The 20,661-nt window shown below is 42.2% G+C and overlaps 1 protein-coding gene across 1 annotated transcript in view; it reads left to right on the top strand.

Moving 5' to 3' along the window:
- The first annotated feature begins 45 nt into the window (after positions 1-45).
- The window catches only part of ADAMTS5 (ADAM metallopeptidase with thrombospondin type 1 motif 5), a 46,899-nt gene continuing 26,283 nt past the window's right edge, over positions 46-20,661 (top strand). Inside the window, exons 1-2 of the mRNA XM_027681550.1 lie at positions 46-912; positions 12,680-12,812. Of these exons, the coding sequence (XP_027537351.1) occupies positions 46-912; positions 12,680-12,812 (1,000 nt within the window). The remainder of the gene's footprint in view (positions 913-12,679; positions 12,813-20,661) is intronic.

Genomic DNA, 20,661 nt, shown 5'->3' with positions numbered 1-20,661 from the left:
ATTACTCCTCCTAATTCCCGCCGCCGCTCCTGACGGCGGGGCAGGATGCTCCTGAGGCTGCTGTCGCTGCTGCTGGCGGCCCAGCCGCACCGCGCTCTGGCCTCGCCGCCGGCACCTGCCGACCCGGGAGCGCCGCCGCCGCCGCCCCCCCGGCCCCCCGCCCCCGGGCCGCCCCGCGGGGCCAGCGGCGTCGTGCGGCGCCTCGACCCGACCTACGCGGGGGGCGGCAAGGCGGGGTATGTGCTCTACGCCGGGGGACAGCGCTTCCTGCTCGACCTGGAGCGCGACGGGCCGCGCTGCCACTACCGCGGCACGGTGGACGGCAGCCCGCGCTCCCTCGCCGTCTTCAACCTCTGCGGCGGCCTCGACGGCTTCTTCGCCGTGGGGCGCTCCCGCTACACCGTCCGGCCGGCGCGGCGCGGCGCGGAGGCGGCCGGACCGCGGATCTACGGGGAGGGCCCGGCCCGAACCCCGCACCTCTTCCGCAGGGAGCGCTTCAGCTTCGAGACGGTGCCCGCCCGCACCAGCTGCGAGACCCGCGACCCCGCCGGGGCGGCGGCGGGGGACGGGCGGCGGCGGCGGCGGCGTCGCTCCGTCTCCCGGGCCCGGCAGGTGGAGCTGCTGCTGGTGGCCGACGCCTCCATGGTCCGCAAGTACGGGAAGGGGCTGCAGCACTACCTGCTCACCTTGGCCTCCATCGCCTCCCGGCTCTACGCCCACGCCAGCCTGGAGAACCACGTCCGGCTGGCCGTGGTCAAGGTGGTGGCCCTGGGCGAGAAGGAGAAGGGGCTGGAGGTCAACAGGAACGCCGCCACCACTCTCAAGAACTTCTGCAAGTGGCAGCACCAGCACAACCGCCTCGACGACGACCACGACGAGCACTACGATGCCGCCATCCTCTTCACCCGCGAGGTAGGCATCGCCCTGGCCGGCACAGGCGTGCTGTCCCTCGGGCCGTGGGTGGCCGGGATGCAGCGTGCCGAGCCTGGCGGGCCTCCAGCCAGGCTGCTCTGCTTTACCCCGTGGTTGCCTCCCCGCCGAAGGATTCGGCTCTCCCGTCGGGTTGCACTGCATCTCAGGGGCAGCTGACGGGGATGGAAGAGGGGTTGAGAACCCAACCAGTGGTGCATGTATTTGTGTGCGCCCGCTCCCGTCCCCTGCGCAGTCACCCCCACTGCGGGGACACATTTTCGTGCCAGTGCAGTGTTGGGACTCCTGCCAGGGTGGAGAGGGCGTGATTTGCCTGATCGGGGGGACTCAGCTGAGGCCGCCCAGCTTATCTCTGCTTAAGACATGACATTGTTCCATCTTTCCCAGTGAGATGTGTAACACGCAGCTCCTCTCTCTCTGCAGTTGTGGTCCAAGCAGAAAGGGCTGATAGCACTTCCTAGACTAAATTAGTCCCCAAACAAACCTGCTAGTGAAAATGGTGGAGAACACCTTAAGAGTACAGACGACTTCCTTGTTGAGTGCACTGAGATGCTATTTCCAGCAAGAATAGCTTGACCGCACTGGAAGCCAGCAGCACTTGTGGTTCAAGTGTAGGACGTAAATGCAAACCGCAGGTAAACAGAGCTGCAAAAGTTGGTTGAGTTGGGCTGCTGGTGAGGGGATGCAGTCCTTTTCTTTCCCCCCAAGTGAAAAATGGCTGTCCTGATAACTGTGGGTTGGATCTGGCTGGTATTACCCATGCAGAGCCATGCTTTGCTCCACGCTTGGTTGTTGATTAATTGCGTTGCCAGAGGTCGTTAAGGGACATTGCTCTAGTAGACATGTGGCTGAGTTTATGCAATGAAGTTCTTCTGTAAGAATATCCCTTCAGCGGTTTGGGTTTGGTGTTTTCTTTTTTTCCCTTCCCCAAGTATGAAAAAAATAACTGCATGACTTTCCGTTCATTTGAGTTCTCCTGCTTTTCTACATCATAGGAGCCTGCCAAAAAGGATGCTTTGGATGGTTTGTGGAAGGAGTTGCTCCAGAAGGGGGAAAAAAAGTGCCTGGCTTGCTTTTATAGCTGTAAATAGTTGAAACATTAGGTTCTGTGTCAGTCAGGCATCACTTGTGCAACAGGAGCCTTTTTTAGCAGTTTAAGACCCATCAGTCCAATTTGCAAACTTTCATTTTTTTATCATTATAATCTGAATAAAAGCATGCTACCTAGTCTGGGTCAGAATGCTCTTGCTTTTTGCTATAAGCATCCTTTCTAATGGCTTATTAATTACGCCTGGACCAGAATCCATCACTTCTCACTGAAGAGTGTTTCTCTCTGCCAGTATTCCCATTTATTTCCCTGGGATTTATGACAATTCAGAAACTCTTAGGGTGGCAGACTGTGAACCTTAACATCAATTATTAAGTTAATTTGAATTGAGATAGGATGTGAATTTAAAGTGCACTTGCTTTACAGATGCTTATCTGTAATTCTTTGCATGGATGCCCTCCTGCCAGAGTAAGTGTGCTGCTAATCAGTAACCCACTTTCAAAGACTCCTGAGCAATGCATCTTCCACGTGTAGAGTTACTTCTTTTGGATGCAAGTAGTACCTAAACTAAACAAAACATCACAGTTCCCGTGGTCTTCTTCTACTCTTAAGGTGCAAATATTGCTTGCATTTTTACTTAGGGATGTAAATGCTTTCTGAGAAAAAAGCACAGGCTTTCGTTTCCTTAGTTTACATTTTAACAGCTTTAACTATAGGATTATCTCCTCGATGCAGCTCAGGATAAGTTAATCTGCTTTAATGGTTAGCTGTGTGCACACGCACATTGTTTGGCGTTGCAGCACATTGTTTGGCATTGTATTTCGGTATTTTACTCAATAAGAACAAGACCAGAGTTTTCGCTACATGTGTTCATGATGTTCTTTGCAGGGAGTATGTGTGAGTCCACACGATTTTTATATGCTTACACTTGAAATGTCAACATGAATCTGTTTGCTCCTCCTGGAATGTAAACACAAAAAGGGTTAAAGGATGAAAAAGCAGTAAAGATGTTTCCTGGACAAAACAGCCCCACTTTGAACTAAAGAGATATTTTTCCAGTTTGGCTTTTCAATGAGAGTGGCAGCAACTGGCAGGAGAATTGCACTTTTACAACTATGTTTTGAATGTATGAAGTACGTTGCCTAGCTACAAGACGCCAAGCCATGGCCGCGTGTTTTGATGGGCTCTGAATACTGTCATGCTGATTCTTGAACATCCAGACGCCTTTTTCTAAATGGCTTGTTTTTTAGGCATGGGGTAAGTGTGTGAGGAACATTTTCCGTCTTTGTTTACTAACCGAGGCCACCGTGAACTTTGTGTCTCTCCGTCAACAGAATAATATTTGCAAATCGTTTGTCAGCTGAATGCAGGTCCTCAGCTGTATGTAACTGTTTATGTGTAGATAGAATCTACATTATGCATGTCTGTTGTCATACAAGTCTCTAATATAATAATTATCTTCGTCCTGGAGTGACATTTACGTGGATGCTATTTTTACACCAAAAGAGGCTGTCTGAAAAGATAGTAGCTTTACTGGAGTTCCTTAGAAAGGAAGAATCCTCACAGAATTCAGCACTGTTGCTTCCTCTTCTTTGGTTGTCTTTACTTCTTTAAAGATAAATTAGTAACCATTGATAGACTAAGGGTGTGCTGGCAGCTCTCTCTTATTATAAAATTAGTACTGTCAGTTCAAATTATGGTCATCATCATTATTCATACTAGGAAGCACTTCCCATACAAAAAGATTTTTAGAAGGAAATTTACTGATTCTGAGTTAAAATAGCCACTTTCGGTCATAATCTGTGTTTAATTTGATAAGGGCTTTAAAGCAATTATGATGCAGACCGTAGTAAATAGTAAATAAATACGAACATGAGTTCAGTTTTGGGTGATACAGGCAATGCGTTAAAGATATTTTAAGGCTCTGTATTGCTTCTCAGTGACGGCAAGGGCCATTTACTGCAGTGGGTCCTGTGTTTACTCTGTAACTGCAAGGAACATGTCTGACCATTGTTACTAACAGTGTAGGAGATTGTGAAAACCTTCAGTGGTCACAGAAGTTATCTATCACTAAATATGGCAGAAATTTAGTTGGGTTCCACAGTGATTATGTAAATTCCCAAAATCTGATGAGGAAAAGTGTATTTTCCCAGGGATCTCAATCTCTCATTTGGGGCCATGATGGCCAGTATCAAACATGACAGAGGTCTGACTTGGCAGTAACAAAAAGGGATAATTTTCTAGTATTTCTAAATCCCATGAGAGCTCTCATTAAGGCAGTTTGGCCATAAGGACCTCAGACAGTACATGGGTCCCCTGCTGTTCGACTGCTTTGTGGTTGAGTCCTTGACAGCAGCTGTAAATTTTTGGGCTGCACGCATGCTTAGAGCATCCTCCATGGAATATGGTGGTGCACGGATTTGATCAGCTGGTGGCCAGGTGAGTCCTACACCCGTGCAGCAGGTAGGGAACTGACTGTGTGGTGAGAAGGAGGAAAAGCTTATAAAGCCCTCTTTCCCTGCAGATGAGCTCACTTGTTCTCAATGGCAGTGAAGTCAACAGTAAATTTAGAATTCAGACTGTTTCAACCTCTTTTTATTGTGAACAGTTCTCGGAAGCTGGAAGCAGGTTATCTTCAGATTTTTATGGATGCAACAAAACATTTGCCAGATTATTTGTCACAGTAGAAGAACATATTAGACATGACTTGCAAACTGCAGTTGAACTCACACTGTACCTTTTCTGAGGTCTAACCTGCTCTGCAATTATCCTCTAGAATTCATCCAATCTATTTCATTAGCGACCCTTAGTTAAATTTCAAGTGAACTATTGAATGTGTTTGGACAAAATCCAGCTCTCTTCCTTTCCCCCCAGTTCTGAATCATATGAAGGTTAAAACAGATATTTCTCACAGTACATACAGACAGGAGCAATAAAAAATACTTTCCTAAGTGCTTGTTAGCATCACCCGTGATAGTACCATCAGCCGTGGCTCTAATAAAAAAGTTCATGCTAGAGCCAAAGGCTGCTGTCCTTCCTTTTTCTACACAGTAATTATATGGGTCTTGTGGCTGTGATTTAGTTTAACTGTCCATCTGACAGTGCTGTTGAAATTTAACACCAAGCTTTATATTATCTCAGCTCTATAGATGATAATTTCCTTACATGGAGCACATGCTTTCTTTGGCTCTAATTCTTTCTTCCTTTTTTTTTTCTTTTCTCTCTTATCATCTTCCCACAGTTATTATGCCATGGTAGTAAAACAAGTCACTGTACCAATGGTCAATAGAATATATTTCATTGTTTATTATTATTACTCTGAAGAAATTATAGTATGATGTTTCTACCAGTTTCATAGTATTTTCACCAATTTTGTTGCAAATCTAATACATTTAAATAACATCCCTAGGGAAAATAAAGTGGGACATAACCTGTAGAGGACATGCAGTATGATTCACACTGATCTAGAGAGATGGTGTGCAGTTTCTCCACAAAGGAACTATAGATTAGGCAAGTTAAATCACACACTTTTCCTTGTTCACCAGTCACCAGTTTCATAACTGAAACTTCTCCAAATGCTTTATGTCCAATTTGTCAATATTTTTAAATCACCTTTGGTAATACTGCTGTGTTTTCTTTCAGTGTTCTAGGGAAAAAACATTTTGTTAATCTGTACCTTCATAACATAAAAACTTAATCCAATTTAGGCTCTATTTCTAATACTTTGCTTCAGTGTCCTCACATGATCAGTGCATAGGGTCCCTGTACCATACAGGGGAAGAATAAGAACATGCCTAAATATCCAGACTGGTGAGGAGGTAATTTCTGAAGCCAGCAAGTGTAGCATGCGTGTGTTAAACTGAGCCAAAAAAGATGCCATGAATACATTGGGTTTTCTTACTTAAAATTCAGAAAGACACCTCTGTACATTTGAGATTCAAATGCCCAAACCTCAGGCCTGTGTTTATCAAATGAACCCAAAAGGCAGACAATCTCAGTTTTTAAGCTCAACTACTGGTTAAAAATACATGATTTTTGTTGTGGTGGATATGGCAGGCATCACCATTCTGGTTTTCCTCAAAAGGTAACCAGGCTTCGGCCATCCTCTCAAAATGTGGCTGGGGAGAAGGACAAAGCAGTAACCCAGTGAGTCCGATGGGAATCCTTCCTCTCTTCATAGGCATGTCCAGGCCCTCTCCCTGGTGCTCTAACCTAGACATCCCCATGAGAGAGACCCACCAGTGTCTCAAAGAAGACTTTTCACAGCAGTCTTCCTCCAGGACAGCATCCCACTATTTTGGCTTGCAAAGCCTTTCTTTTAAGTGTCATAGTATTGGCTGAGGGTAAAATAGACCATGCCCTAATTACTTTGTTCACCCCTTAGCCCTTATTTACAGTATACCTTCTGCAGACTGTCAACTTCAGTCTTATGCTCCTTTTGCCTTGCAGAGGTCATACCCTCCTTGGGCGATACCTGTAATCCTTTCTGTTTGGGTGAACCTCAGCTCCCTCCACATGTGCTGTTCCGCGTTGCTGTGACATTAATAAACGTTCACCCGCTTTGCAGAGGGGCACATGGGAGGGTGGATGTGTGTGTTCCGAATGCCGCCTCACCCCACCCTCCCCTTACGGGGCTGCGGTGGGAATGCTGCTGCAGGAAGTCGGAAAGTCATACTTAATTCCTTCCTCTACTTGAGGGATTTTAGGTCTGTATCGCCCACCTCCCTGGAGAGGTCCTTAACCAGTAGGTTGTAAGCTGTTCCAGGTGTTAAGGAAACTTTCCACCCCTCTGACCAAAGCTATGTCACTGTTTAGTGAGTAATTCATATGGTGAGAACGAGAGGAATCGTGACCTGAAGCCGCTGACTGGAGTGCACCGCTAAGAGCAAGGTGGTCTGGGTTCCTAAAGCACGGAGAGAGGACTGTTTCTGTAATTTACCACAGGACTGTTCAGTGTAAAATAGAGAAGCAAGCTGAGAAAGGGACCAAAACTAGGTCTCTTCACCAAGCACTGTAAGCACTGACAACAGCCTGGGCCAGGGAAGCCTTTGGCACATGGAAGAGCCACAACTCCCTGTGTGCAAGGGCACGTGCAGACCTTCCCTGCAGGCCATAGTCTAGCGTAGACCATATGGTGCTCTCCTAAGAAACATGCTTCTAATTGGCCTCATCCCTAAAGGAATTTGAAGCTGGATCATGTTCTTACTGGGCAAAGGCTTTAGTTGATGAGCCATTGTAAAACACCTGGAAGGGCAAGTGAACAAACACACAGAGATGTAAAAGCTCTTAGCTGTGCTTTACGAGAAGGTGAAGTGCAGCTTTGCCTCATTCTGTGGGTTTCTCATACATCTGATCTGAGAACATCTATCTGTAGGCTTAATTTCCGTCAGGAGTAAAGGCAGAGAAACATTAAGCATCTCAAAATCAATCAAGCTTTAGTATAAGCAAAGTGCTAAGCTGCTTAGGACTGTGAAACTGTGGCACTTCGGGGCCCATAAGGTCACAAACTGCAAGCCCTAGGAAGGGTAGATAACTCAAAAGACCAGAGGACATGTTCTTCTCCCTGTACATTCCATCAAATTGTCCATGTTGGTGTTTACATCCTGATTTGGAACTGGTCAGCGGGCTCTGATCTAATACCAGCTTTCACTAAACAGTTTTTGTTTGGCTTTTTATTAGCCTACTGAACAAATTTCAGGTAAAATAAATTCACTGCTCCAGCAGGATGCAGTGACAGTTATCTTCTTTCACCACAATGCCATGTATACATGGCAGACAGCCAGCTGCTCTTGATGTATTTAGAATACCAAGAAATCTTTGCCTCTAATAAGCTGTCTAATTAACTACTAGTTTTATGATGTACAGCTTAGTTTTCCTAAGTCGTTTTTTTGCCAAAGCTTAAGTCTTACCATCTACTGCCTCCTGCATAGCAAATGCATTTCCTAGTCATTCGTGTTTTGAAACTGCTGTAATGCAGATCAAGGGCCAGACTGCATTCCTTCTTTAGAAATATCAAGAAACACTCATTCTTTGAAGCTTCTGCCACTGTTTCAAGGCATTTGAGTATACAGATCTGAGTAACTGATTAACTTTCTAATAGAAGCCAAACATCAGAGTGAAATAATAATTGGAAATTTAAGTATCCCGAGTTCCCTTTTTCCTAGTGTTTTAGCTGGAGCATGAAAAGTTGAGGTGACCCTTACAGATTTTTTAGTTTGCATCATTACATTGGGGCCTGTTTTTAGCAAAAAAATTAAAATATTTTCAAGGTAATAAAACCTTTTACTGTACTCCCAGAAAAGTTACTTCTTAAAAGTTGTAGACTGCTTTCCAAGACTGCCCAGGAAAATAAAAAAAATATAACTATTGATGGTGGCAACAAGTAATCAATAGCCAGTGCAGCAATAGGAGGTTTAAGTCAAGAGAAATTTTGCCATCAAGATTTAAATCAATGGAAGTGTAAACAGGCATGATTTTTGATAACATCACTTGAAGTGATACTGTTGGGAAACTAGTATCACTGACTTGACCCAATAGCAAACTTTTCAGAAATGCCACCTGATGGGCTACAGTTTTGTTTATGGTATATACTATGTGATGCTATGAATAGAAATATATTAAAGTTCAAATCATGCAGAGGCAAGAGAAGTAAAGAATAAATGGGACAATGAGTTGACAACATAAGGGATCTGAGCCTTTAGTAATCTGCCTAAATGATTCTTGACAATGTCAGCATTAGCTGAGAAAAAGCATCCTCAGGCAGTCACTGAGGACTGAAGTTGGCAAGGAAAACCAGGAGGCTCAACACATGGTCTCTGTTCAAAGCATAGCCATTGTGTGCCCTGCTCTAGCAGCAGATGGGCAACCCATAGACATCCCAGAAACACCTTCATACTAATGCCAGAAAATATTTCCTGTCCCTGTTTCCAAAATCCTTTACAAGCCACCTCTTCCGCTTCCCACATGGGATTTGGTAGGTGGCTGCAGGACTCCCCCCCAGGTCCTTGCTCCAAGTGCCGGGGCAGCAGTGTGGATGTGGAAAGGGGCCTGGCTGGAGGTAGCAGAGCTTTACTGCATCACTGTCCACCACTTCCTGACCCCAGTGCAGTCACTCTCCTCCTTTATGGGAATCGTTGATCCCACATCATCTGAGGACAGCTGTTTCCCAGCTGTCTGTGGGGAATTGGAGGACCTAGGTAATTTTACCATTTATTTCCTGCTGTGGGATTTCCTAGGGCCAGCCTCTTACTAATACAGCCCTAATGTCTAAGGAAGATGGTAATGCAATCCTGTGCATAGCTTTTGAAATGTTGAGGGTGAGATTACTAACCAGCCACGAGTCAGAAGGGCTGCTTATGTTTAACATCCCTGTCGTAATTTTCCATGTTCCCCACATCCCATAAGAAGTAACTCTAAGGAAGTTTATGAGATTGCCTGCTTAAAAGATTATATTCTTTTAATTATACTTGTGTCATCAAATCCGGTGAATCATTGTGAGGTCTGGTTGTGTCTGCTGGTATAAATTCCCAGCCATATCATTGGCATAGCTGCTTCTTGTATGCAAATAGAAGTAAATCATGCACTGGCATAAGACATCTGTGTGCTGATACAATTGTGCCCACATTGGCAGCAGTATTGATGTAAGTATCTACGTAATAATGACACCCAAGCACAACAAAAGACCAGATGACATAAAATCTGCATGCAGAGACAAAGCCTGAATTAATGCATTTTATACTAGTATTGGCACTGTCAACCTGAGAGTAGTCTAGACCTCCTACAGTGAGCTGCTTTCTGTCTCATTTGTGTGCTTTTTGGTACTTGTGTAAGAATTTCAGTTTCAGAATTTCAGGCTTGTGTGGATTCAGGTCAAATTGCACTATCACAGAATCACAGAATCAATTAGGTTGGAAAAGACCTCCGAGATCATCAAGTCCAACTGTTGACCAAACACTACCGTGTTTGAGACCAGAGCACTGAGTGCCACATCCAGTCTTTCCTTAAACACCTCCAGGGATGGTGACTCCACCACCTTTCTAGGCAGCCCCTTCCAATATCTAATCACCCTTTCAGTGAAGAATTACTTCCTGATGTCCAGCTTGAACCCTCCCTGGTGCAGCTGGAGGCTGTTTTCTCTTCCTGTCACTGGTTGCCTGGGAGAAGAGCCTGACCTCCACCTGGCTATAACCTCCTGTCAGGTAGTTGTAGAGAGTCATAAGGTCTCCCCCGAAACTCCTTTTCTTCTGGATAAACCTTAGGTCCCTCAGCTGCTCCTCATCAGACTTGTGCTCCAGACCCTTCCCCAGCTCTGTTGTCCTTCTCTGGACCTGCTCCAGCACCTCAATGTCTTTCCTGTAGTGAGGAGCCCAGAACTGGACACGGCACTCGAGGTGTGGCTGCACCAGTGCTGAGTGCAGGGGAAGAATCACTTTCCTAATCCTGCTGGTCCCACTGTTTCTGATACAGGCCAGGATGCCACTGGCCTCCTTGGCCACTTGGGCACACACTGGCTCTTGTTCAGCCACGGTCAAACAGCAGTCCCAGGTCCTTTTCCAGGAGGGCCACTTTCCAGCCACTCTTCCCCCAGCCTTTAGCACTGCATGGCAGTAGTATAAAGGTATCTTACTTCCTATACAGCTTACACTCATTTGTTTAGACAGATTATATCCCCATGGAAAGGTATATTTATTGGTACTATGCACATGGACTTTTTCTGAGTTTTGTTACACATGCCCCTGTAGGTAAACCACTTACAGTTACATCTTCATGGAGTTTACTTTATCTAAAATGTACCCTTAGACCAAAAGGGCCAGATTCAGAAGTGACACATAAAGGGCTAAATGGATATGAACCCAAGCAAAAGATATAGGAGTTTAAGGATTGTGTCTTTTTTATTGAATATGCCTCAGATATTTGACATTATAATAATATGATCCCACTTGGAGCCTGATCCAACACTAGTCGAGAGCTGCTGAAAATGATACAAAGTTTATTTCCCTAAATACAAGTGAAAACATTTTGAATTTCTTTTAAAGTACTTAAAAATGGGCATCCCATACCTTCCCATAACCCATGCAGAGCCAGAGGCAAAGTCTGCGGAGCTATTTGGATTCCTGGAGTGTTGGAGAGAAAATTGTCTGCATATTATCTACATTGCTGCAGAATGGAAATTTTTCTTAAACCATGGATTACACTTGTAATTTGGAAATTGAAATACTTTTGAACTGTATCCCCTTTCTTTTTGTCAGGCTGTTTTGTTCATTGGTACTGCAGAATTTAAATCTTGGTATTAAGTAGCACCAAGAATGCACTTACTTAAAAGAGTTCCCAGACACCTGGAAGCCAGAACTGAGCCTGAAATTCTTCCTCCATATATGTAATATTGCTGTGTATTTTTAGCTTGAAAAATTTCTTTGTTTCCTCTTGGAGGAAAAAAAAATTTTTTTGTTTGTTTTTGTTTTTTAATTTTTTTTGTGAAGAGATGCTCTGTCACAATATCTGTGAACTCGGTGTGTTTTTCTTTTACTTCAGTGGGTTTGAATCCTGTGCATTTTCAAGTTTGCCTAACCTGTCTAATCAGTGAACATTGTTCATACAATTCAAACCTCATACAAGGTGTCTATTATTCAGATGGATTAATTATGAAAGGCTTCATCAAAGGAAGTCCTTATAAAAAGAGATGTGAAGGAAAGCAGAGAGTCTTAAAAATGAGGGGGGAAAAAAGGTACTCTTTGATCATTTTGATAATAACCTTTGATAATACTATAATGCCTTGAAAATTACAATTTCATTCAACCACAATGAAATGTTGAAGTGTTCTAAATAGCATGATACCTACTTTTCCTTCTCATCCAAAAAAGCATTATGTACATATATTCAGACTAGTATTCTTCCCTCTGCTTCAACGGAAGCACAAAAAAGTTACTGCTGATGATTAAAACACAATATCTGACCAGAGTTCCTTCCATCATTATCATTACCATTATCACCATCCTGAATGGAAGAAAAAACCTAATGCTACCTGCATGGTTTTTGGAGACAGCCCATATCTACATGTAGGAGACATGGTTGAGTCAGTGCACTAGTAAGGCTGGGAGTGAAGGCATTTTGGACTCTATCACATCACTGACTCTTTAAGCAACCTCTGAGAATTGCTTAAGTACTTGGTATATTGGGTAATACACTGTTAATCATTGTTTTACCTGACAGATGTGGAATGAGGTTTCACATATAATAATCTCATTTCTTTTAAGTGCAAGTGTAAGACCTGCCTTTGGAGAAGAAGGGTGATCTCTGGTTCAAGGACTGATCAGGAATCTGAAGCATTCTCTCTGTGCCTTTGTTTACCTTCTGTAAATAAAGAGGATATTCCATTTTTATTGCCAATGAAGAAATGCTTCTACAGCATATTTTGAGTACCTACCTCAGTGCAATTTTGAGCAGAAAAAGAAATAATAATTAGTTACGCAACATATCCAAATCCTAAAGTCAATGAAAATCCTCCCACTGATTTTACCAGGGGTGGGATTGGCTCATCATTCTTTTAAACTGCATTGATACCTTCAGATAGACACTTACATTGATGTTTTTACCCAGGTTCTGCTCTTTGCAAAGGGCTGGTGCCTTTAACCAGTTGTTACCTATGGGTGTAAAAATTTATTTTAATGCCTTTTTTTTTTTTTTCTCCCTTTTCCTGGGCAGGATTTATGTGGGCATCATTCATGTGATACTCTGGGAATGGCAGACGTTGGGACCATATGCTCTCCTGAGCGCAGCTGTGCGGTGATTGAAGATGACGGCCTCCACGCAGCTTTTACAGTGGCTCACGAAATTGGTATGCAGTGCCTTTTCTGTTCCCTTGCCAAATCAAACACTTGTAACAGCTGCATTAGTAACCAAAATACTTCGCAATTAATTCCAGATTTCCCCTGGTCCAGATACTCACTTGGGGATTAGGGCTGTATACATATGCACTTCAGGGTTAACTAATAAGGGATCAGAAGGCAAGTGAAGGCGCACAGTAGGTGTTTCCTTTCTGACAGTGTCGTTTCTAAGCAGTAGTTGAAGTGAAAATGTAAAGGCTGCTGCTACTGTTACTGTCCAAAGATGACAATACATGTCCCTCCTGAGAAAGCATTTGGCCCATCTATTGTAATTTGCATCCTTTTAGTACCTACAGAGTGGAAAATAACTGACATTTTTGAACTATTTGCATGCTCTGCTGTTACAAAGCTTTTTTTCCTGGGACACTGTATTACCTGCAGAGAAAGGCTTTTGTGGAAAAAAAGCCCTATAATTCTAATATTTTTCTAACTTTATGGAAATTCCACCTTTATGGTGAAATATGGTACAAATATGAATGCTGTAATAAGTGAAATAGTATTTAGGTGATAAAGGTTTGGTCAAAAAACCTGTTTAACTTTGTTTCAGTTTCCACCGCAGTGCACAGCATATAAATTAGAAACCTTACATGTAGCCTTCAGAAGGATTTAAGATAGAATTAGTGACAGAAGAAAGTTTGTGTTCTAGGATATTACGTCTGTCATGATGTATTCCTTCAGAGAGACTGCTGCTATCTTGATTATGTTTAATTTACTGATGTTTTTTGAACTGTGTTCACATTTGCTATAAGGGCTATTCACTTCGGTGAGCAAACAGCAACTTAAAAGTGGAGAAGGTTCTTTTTTCTTTTTTTTTTCCCCAACATTCTTGGAAGGAAATAACAAGGAAAGGAGAACTTTCAGAGAGAGCCAATTGCTGAATTGCCTTGTACCTCATGCCAAACCAAAGTAAAGTTTGCTTTGGGAGTATCGCTGCAGTAGTTCAATTTTCAAGTAGCTAGCAGGTAGAGCCCAAGAGTTGCATGCCTTACATATACCTCGGGCTCAGCAAAGGGAGGTCACCATCTGTGTAAAAGCAGCTGGTGTGTCAGTGACCTGACTCTTCAGTGATAAGTGAACCTAAACCTACTGCTCCTATGGAGCTACAAAGAAATTAAATCAGTAGTGGCTGGAGAGGGGATCATGCGTTGCATGAAAACATAAAGTATTGTGGCAGGACGAGTCCCCCAAACAGAAATTTTATTTTAATAAACAATAATGTAATTATAAAGGAAAAAGCTCTCTGAAATCAGTAATTCAGAGCATTTGGAGGTAGCTAGAGCAGCACATCAAATACAGATTCGTGCTGTATGTGTTCAGAGGGTCCAAACGCAGATGCTGTGAAGCCAACGACCCATCACGAACCTGGTCTAGACCTGGGACAAATAGATTGCAAACTTAGCATGTCAGTCAAAGGCCAGCCTGCTGGGAGGGACTGCTTGTATCTCCTTGCATCCAGAAGTGATGCCTGCTGCTGAGGGTTAGTGGGCATTGGTGAGGTTGGGTGAGGAACTTGCTTGTGATGCCAGTGTATCTGGTATGTGAAGAGGTGAGTAATGTGTCTCGACTACCACTCTATGAGCAATAAATACATATTTAGGCAGATTAAAAATGAAGGAATATAGATCAATAAAGATTGGGATGAGCAGTAAACATACGTATTGTTAACTTGAATTCCACACAAAGAAAATGTAAACAAAAGTGCATAATTTTTAGTCATCTAGAAGAAAATTTTTGAAAAAGGGCCATTTTCATACCTAGACATTTACAGGAATCTGTAAAAACATTTTCAATGTAAAAAAGGTAGGAATTAAAATGAATAAGTAACTACCCTAATGGACTTAAAACCTTTAGTTTGAGGCTGTTTAAAATAACATCCTTTTTTTTTTTTCTCTTCACCAGAAGTTTTTAAGAAAGGAGGAGTGTCAGATCACAGAATGATCTTTGTGTGTGTGGCCTGAAGTGGGAGAAGTTGAGAAAAAAACACAGCTAAAATTGCTTGAGTACTTAAATTAAATCAAAGGTCAAAAAAGGATGAAAAATAAAAGTGTGGCATGGATACCCTTTAGTTAAGCACTTTGGGGAAAACCTTGCTTTATTTTAGTTGGAGACTAGATTTCTTCCTACAATCCAGAAATCTTAAAGTTCCCCCTGTCCTGTGGGCAGGGTGTAGCTTTAATTTTACAGCAGGCTTAGTTACTTGGTAGAATTCACACGGCAACATAAGTGATGCCCTGCAAGTCAGAGGGATGCTAAGGGCTCTAAGGTGTTCCTCTCTGTCAGTAGGAAGATCAGGGTGAGCCACAAGGTGAATCAGTCACTCTCTGCATTTTTTTAAGTAACCCATCTCTGTGTGCATGTGGAGCAGATGCAGCATCATTAAGGTGGACTAGATCCACAGAATGGCTGTGTGTCCTCGCTTTAACTTCCAAGGGGACCTAAATGCTTGTGTTTCCTCTCTGAAGGATTGAAGAGCATTTTTCAGGATCAGATTCTTTCTCTGGAAGGCAACCAAAGTAAATTGAACTGCAGCTCAACCAAACCAGGACCATGCACAGCCCAGGAGCTCAGGTTGAATTCATGCATAGGAAGCCAGAAAGCAGCCTGATACAGAGTAAAGCCTGCTGCTTCTGTTGCCAGGGTGTCTACCACATTGTATATGTGTAAGATGTTTGTTTTATTTTATTTATTTCAGATAAAATAGATGGATTTTGACCAGTGGTTTTTGAGTGGAAGAGTATGAATGAGTGGCAGTAACAGGCAAAATCTCCAAAGGTCTGTAAAGGAGAGCACAGAAAGAAATAGATGCAACCAAATTCTTAGTGCAGCTGATTAGCTGACAATAAGAGGTGGATATCTGTATGTGAAGTTTGATGAGGTAGGACCTGAATCTTGTCCTGCTTGAATGCAGGGAAATCAGTAATAGTTTGTCTCCAATGTCAAATGCAAAAAATGAGGATAATGCAGCAAAACAGGAGGAAACCTTGCAACTTTGAATGTGATAATCCAGTTTCTCCTCAGAATAAAGCTAAGCAATACTAATACCGTAAATGTTATATTTAAATCATAGCCTGTCAAGACATCCAGCCACTAATAGTAAATCCATATATGGCCATTTTTTAGCAAAGGACATGCTTCTGTCAGGTTGGACAGCAGTAGCTTTGTTTTCACAAAAATAGTCTTCTGGATTCTTGCCTGAAATCATCAGTTCACGCTGTGGCATATGGATACCTTTTTTTACTTTTAGCAGCTCCTTCAGCTACACCTCCATGGCTTTGCAGAGCTATCTGAGCTAGCTTAGGCACAGTATGGAGGCATTCTCCAAGTCTTTGTTGTCATCAGCCTTTTATCTGTAAAAAAATGATGTTTCCTTACTTCATGCACTTTTCTGCTTCATGGGGACATATGGAGAAAAGCATTGAAGAACTTATTATTGCTCATAATCTCAACATCTATTTTATGTTTTTCATAGGTCAGCACTAGCATATTGCTTCTCCATATATCCCTTATTAAAATAACCATCAGGAAACAATAATAAGTAGATTCTCACTTCAATACTCTGGACTTTGGGGTTGGAGATTTGTTGCTTTTACGATGTTGAATTATAAGCCAACCTTTGCATTTCCAGAAGATAAGCTTGATCCAACATCACCAACAGACACAGTCAATTAGTTCGAAGTTACACTTTACATATTTTGTGATGGGATATTATCCGTGTTTAGTAGCCTGGTGTAGTATTTTGAGGTGCAGTCACAGTCAGAAGTTTCTGCTGACTGGCTCCTCTTATGCTGGAATTCCGCATTCTTTTTGTTACAGACAGCCCACCATCCTAAACAGTTTGTCATCTACAAAAGCAAAATGAGAAGAGTTTAAGAGGACATAAGTGGAGCTACTGCTTGTTTTATCAGTTGGTAATTTCCCCAAATTGCAAAGGAAGTCACAAGGAAAGCCAAGGATTAAAGTTGTCTCTTGAGTTTTGCTAATCCTTAAATACAAAAGCATCCTTCCTGCAGTCTTCAAGTAGGCAAAGCTCCAGTTCAGTTCAATGAGCCTTACATGGGTCTAATAGCTTAAATTATATGTATCTTTGTTCTTTTCATCAATCTTGAAAAACTTATTTTTTTAGAGGAGGCAATACAGAGAAAGTGCTGCCTTTTTGCTGAATGATAATGTCCATTTGACCTTTTGCAGTGTTCCTATTCCTCTGTTGCACAAACAGTCTGGCAGGCTATTACTCCTCCTGTCCTGAGTAATATGGTTTACTGATGTTCTTTCCAAGTATTTTATTTTTAGGATACAACTTCAGTATTGCTATGTGGAACTAATTAAACTTTTGTTCATTAGTTTTCTTTTATCTTTTACATGTGACTTTAGAGAAGGGAAGGCCAAAGGGGGAAATAAAAGCAGCCTTCAAATATGTTAAAAAAATCGTTGCGAAAATTTGCGTAATAAATTATTCTCTGTGTCCATCTGGGACAGCACAAGGGGTAATGGCCTTAAATTGCAGCAAGGGAGATTTACTTTAAGCATTAGCCAAAATCATCTAACCAGGACAGTTAAGGGCAGAAATTAATTGCTTGGGGAGGCTGTGAAATCTCCATTACTGGAGTTTCACAGGAGCCGTCTGACTAAAACAGCTGTGGCTGAGGGGCCGGTGATCCTACCCTAGGGCAGAGGCATGCACAAGGTGCCTTTTCAAGGTCTCTGAGGAGCTTCATTTTCTGTGGTTATGTGAAGTTATCACAACTTCCTCCACAGCTGTACTGTGTAATGCCTAAAATCAAGGAACTGTACAGAAACTAAAACTAGAAAATCACAGAATCGTAGAATGGTTTGGGTTGGAAGGGGCCTTAAAGATCATCTAGTTACACCTCCCCTTCCCAGGGAGACCTTTCACTAGACCAAGTTGCTGGGCAGATCCAACCTGACCTTGAACATTTCCAGGGATGGGGCAGCCACAGCTTCTCTGGGCAACCTGTTGCAGTGCCTCGCCACTCTCACAGGGAAGAACTTCTTCCAAATACTAAATAACGTGTTTAATACCAAATCTTTTTCAGCATCTGCCACCACTGACGACAAAAGTGTCACAAGCACCGTTGCCAAAATGTAGTGCTTTATTAGAGAACATAATTTTCTGTAAAGAAGCCATTTTAGAAGTGAGGTATCACTCCTGGCATGTCTACTCAAGTGGTCACTGAAATATGTCAGAATACCATTTTGGTGAATTCCGAGTGCTTTGAAGCTATTTATTCAGCAACTGAGCCTGTGTTTGAGTTGCAGGCCTCTGTGGGAAGAAGACCATGTCTAACCTACGTAAGGTTTATAGCAAACTATGATTCTGACCCTTCTTCAGTAAAAAATTAAACTGGGAACAATGTGTATGATACTTCCATGGTAGTCTTGCTTTTGATGTCAAAAAATGCTCCCATTCCATATTTTACCACATGTGCTCATTTTGTGTACACTCAAAAGTAACTAAATACAGTAATCTTTTCTTTTCCACTGCTGAACATGTAGCCCTTTGATTTCAAGGCTGTCAAGATAAAGCAGATAAAGACAAGCTTCAGACTTGACAGCTACAAATCTTTTGTAGCCTTTCATTTCAAGGGGGATACATTGCCAAGGGCACAGAATCTCATAGCCACATGAAAAAACGGTGAAGGCTGTCTGACTCTCGTATTATGTTTCCTTCATGACAGATGAAGTTTAGGCAAATATCCAGGTAATCATAATTAGGCAGATTTGCTTTCTTAAAACAACAAAAAGGAGAGAGAGTACACTTATCCAAGTCTTCTCTGATGACATGTATCAGGACAATTGTTTGATTCCTTCTCTTTGAACCTTTTTCAAACTTCTGCATTAACTTCTGCTTGCAAAAGCTCTTGAATTAAGCCTTCATGAACATCTCCCCTTTGATTAAGAGAAAAATGAGCAGTCCAAGATAAGCCTTCACAAGAGGTGCCGATAGGGCAGAAAATTGAGCTGATGCTTCAAAAAGTAAACATCAGCTGTATAAAAGGTTGCTGGTTAAAATTTTGAATAAAAATTCTTGGCTTACCCAACAATATTTTTATTAACTTGTAATATTATATAAAATATATAATTATTCCACCTGCAGCAGATGTGGTGCTTATAGCAGACCTTATTTGGTGAAGGTGAGACAGTTCATATGGACAGGTGGAACGGGTATGTTGATATCCTGTAGAAAAATATAATCCTCAGATTCTGACTATACCTGAGCTCTTTTTTATCTACCATGTGCTTTTAAGTCTGAGTGGACTGGAGATCTCTGCCTTCATAATGCCTGTGAGGTGGTCCTGACAGAGCAATGAGGAGGTGGAGGGTCAGGTTCTCAACCAGAGGCTTCAGGAAGTGACTTAGAGCACTAACATTGCCCGAGTTGCCAGAGGTTTTCTGGAGTTGTGCTGATCTCTGTGTACATGTAACCTCATGAAGAATTAGACTAAACAGATGCCATGCTTTGAGAAGCTGCTATAGATCCTGAAAATCATAACTTAAAGCCAGATATGTAGAGTGGAATATCAGTATCTCTGCAACCACAAAGGAGTTGAGAATAAAACATATTTTGTCTACTGTTTCAGAACAGTCATTATCAAAAAAACTTTCAAGGACATGGTTTAGCAGTGGACTTGGCAGTGTTAAGTTTATGGTTGTACTCAACAGTCTTAAGGGTCTTTTCCAACCTAAGTGATTCTATGATCCTAAAACAAGTTCAGTGTTGAGCCTGAACCCCCAGTCTTCCAGGCTGCAGGGTAAAGTAAGGACTGCTTTCCTCCTTGGCAGGTAGATCCCGTATGATCCTGTAGTTTTTGTGGGCAAGGTACTTCTGTTACAGAAAGGAAGGCAGAATTACCTAATAAGCAGGCAGCAGGCGATGCAATTTTTACATTTTTGCACTGTGTATACTCTCCTGGACTTCGTTCATTTACCATGAGCTGCGATGAATTATATTGTTTGCGAGTTACTCTGAGTTGAACAAATGTGAAATAGGTGTTACCATTTCCCACTTTTTCATTGAAATTAATATTTATCTTCTACATGCCCCATTAATTAGTGCAGCAGAGGTAGTGTGGACCTCCAAGACCGCATGTTTTTAATGATTATTTGGGTCTATGTGGACATAGTGGTCTCTGATTGCTTTGACTGCATTGCCTGGCCAGAATTTTGCTTGCAAATTGCCTGTCTGACGGGGTGATGTATCTGTGATCTCCCACAGAAGTCTGTTATAACAAGCCTTTTCAGCCCGAGTTTGTTTTGTGTAAAGTCTGCAGCGCTGGTGTATGAATGTCTGATTGTGGCTTGTTTTTATGTCTGCTCCTGAGAAGAAGCTGCACTTCATACTATTGTTTCATTTAGTCTGAAGAACTCTTTTAAGCCAGAAATATTAAAAACTGCCTCTGGGCTGGAGATTTAAAAGAGAGAGTGATTTTTTTAATTCTTTTTTCTTTCATAAGTGATTGATAGCAGTCAAAGAAAAGAAAATTGGGAAGAAAGTTCAAGGATGAAGAAAGAGGAGTAGCCAGTTTTATATTCTATGCAATTTTTTTGTAAGCTTGTGTAATTCAAATCAGTTCTGTTTTATTAAAAAAACAACTTTATTAATCGTTATTGCTTAGGTCCATCATTTTTATGCAAAATTCCCATGAATTCAAGAGGATTTGTAAGTTATATCACTATGAAGTTCTTAATAAGGCATCATGTACTGACACAAGTTAGAAAAACAGTACATGTGAAAAGGAGTGGTTTTATTTTGAAAGAGTTAACACATGCAATCTTTGTTTA

The sequence above is a fragment of the Neopelma chrysocephalum genome, unplaced genomic scaffold (assembly GCF_003984885.1).
Source record: "Neopelma chrysocephalum unplaced genomic scaffold, ASM398488v2 Primary Assembly neopelma1_60, whole genome shotgun sequence".
Lineage (NCBI taxonomy): Eukaryota > Metazoa > Chordata > Aves > Passeriformes > Pipridae > Neopelma > Neopelma chrysocephalum.
Note: the sequence above shows the minus strand (reverse complement) of the source record. Positions and strands in the feature narration are given on the sequence as shown.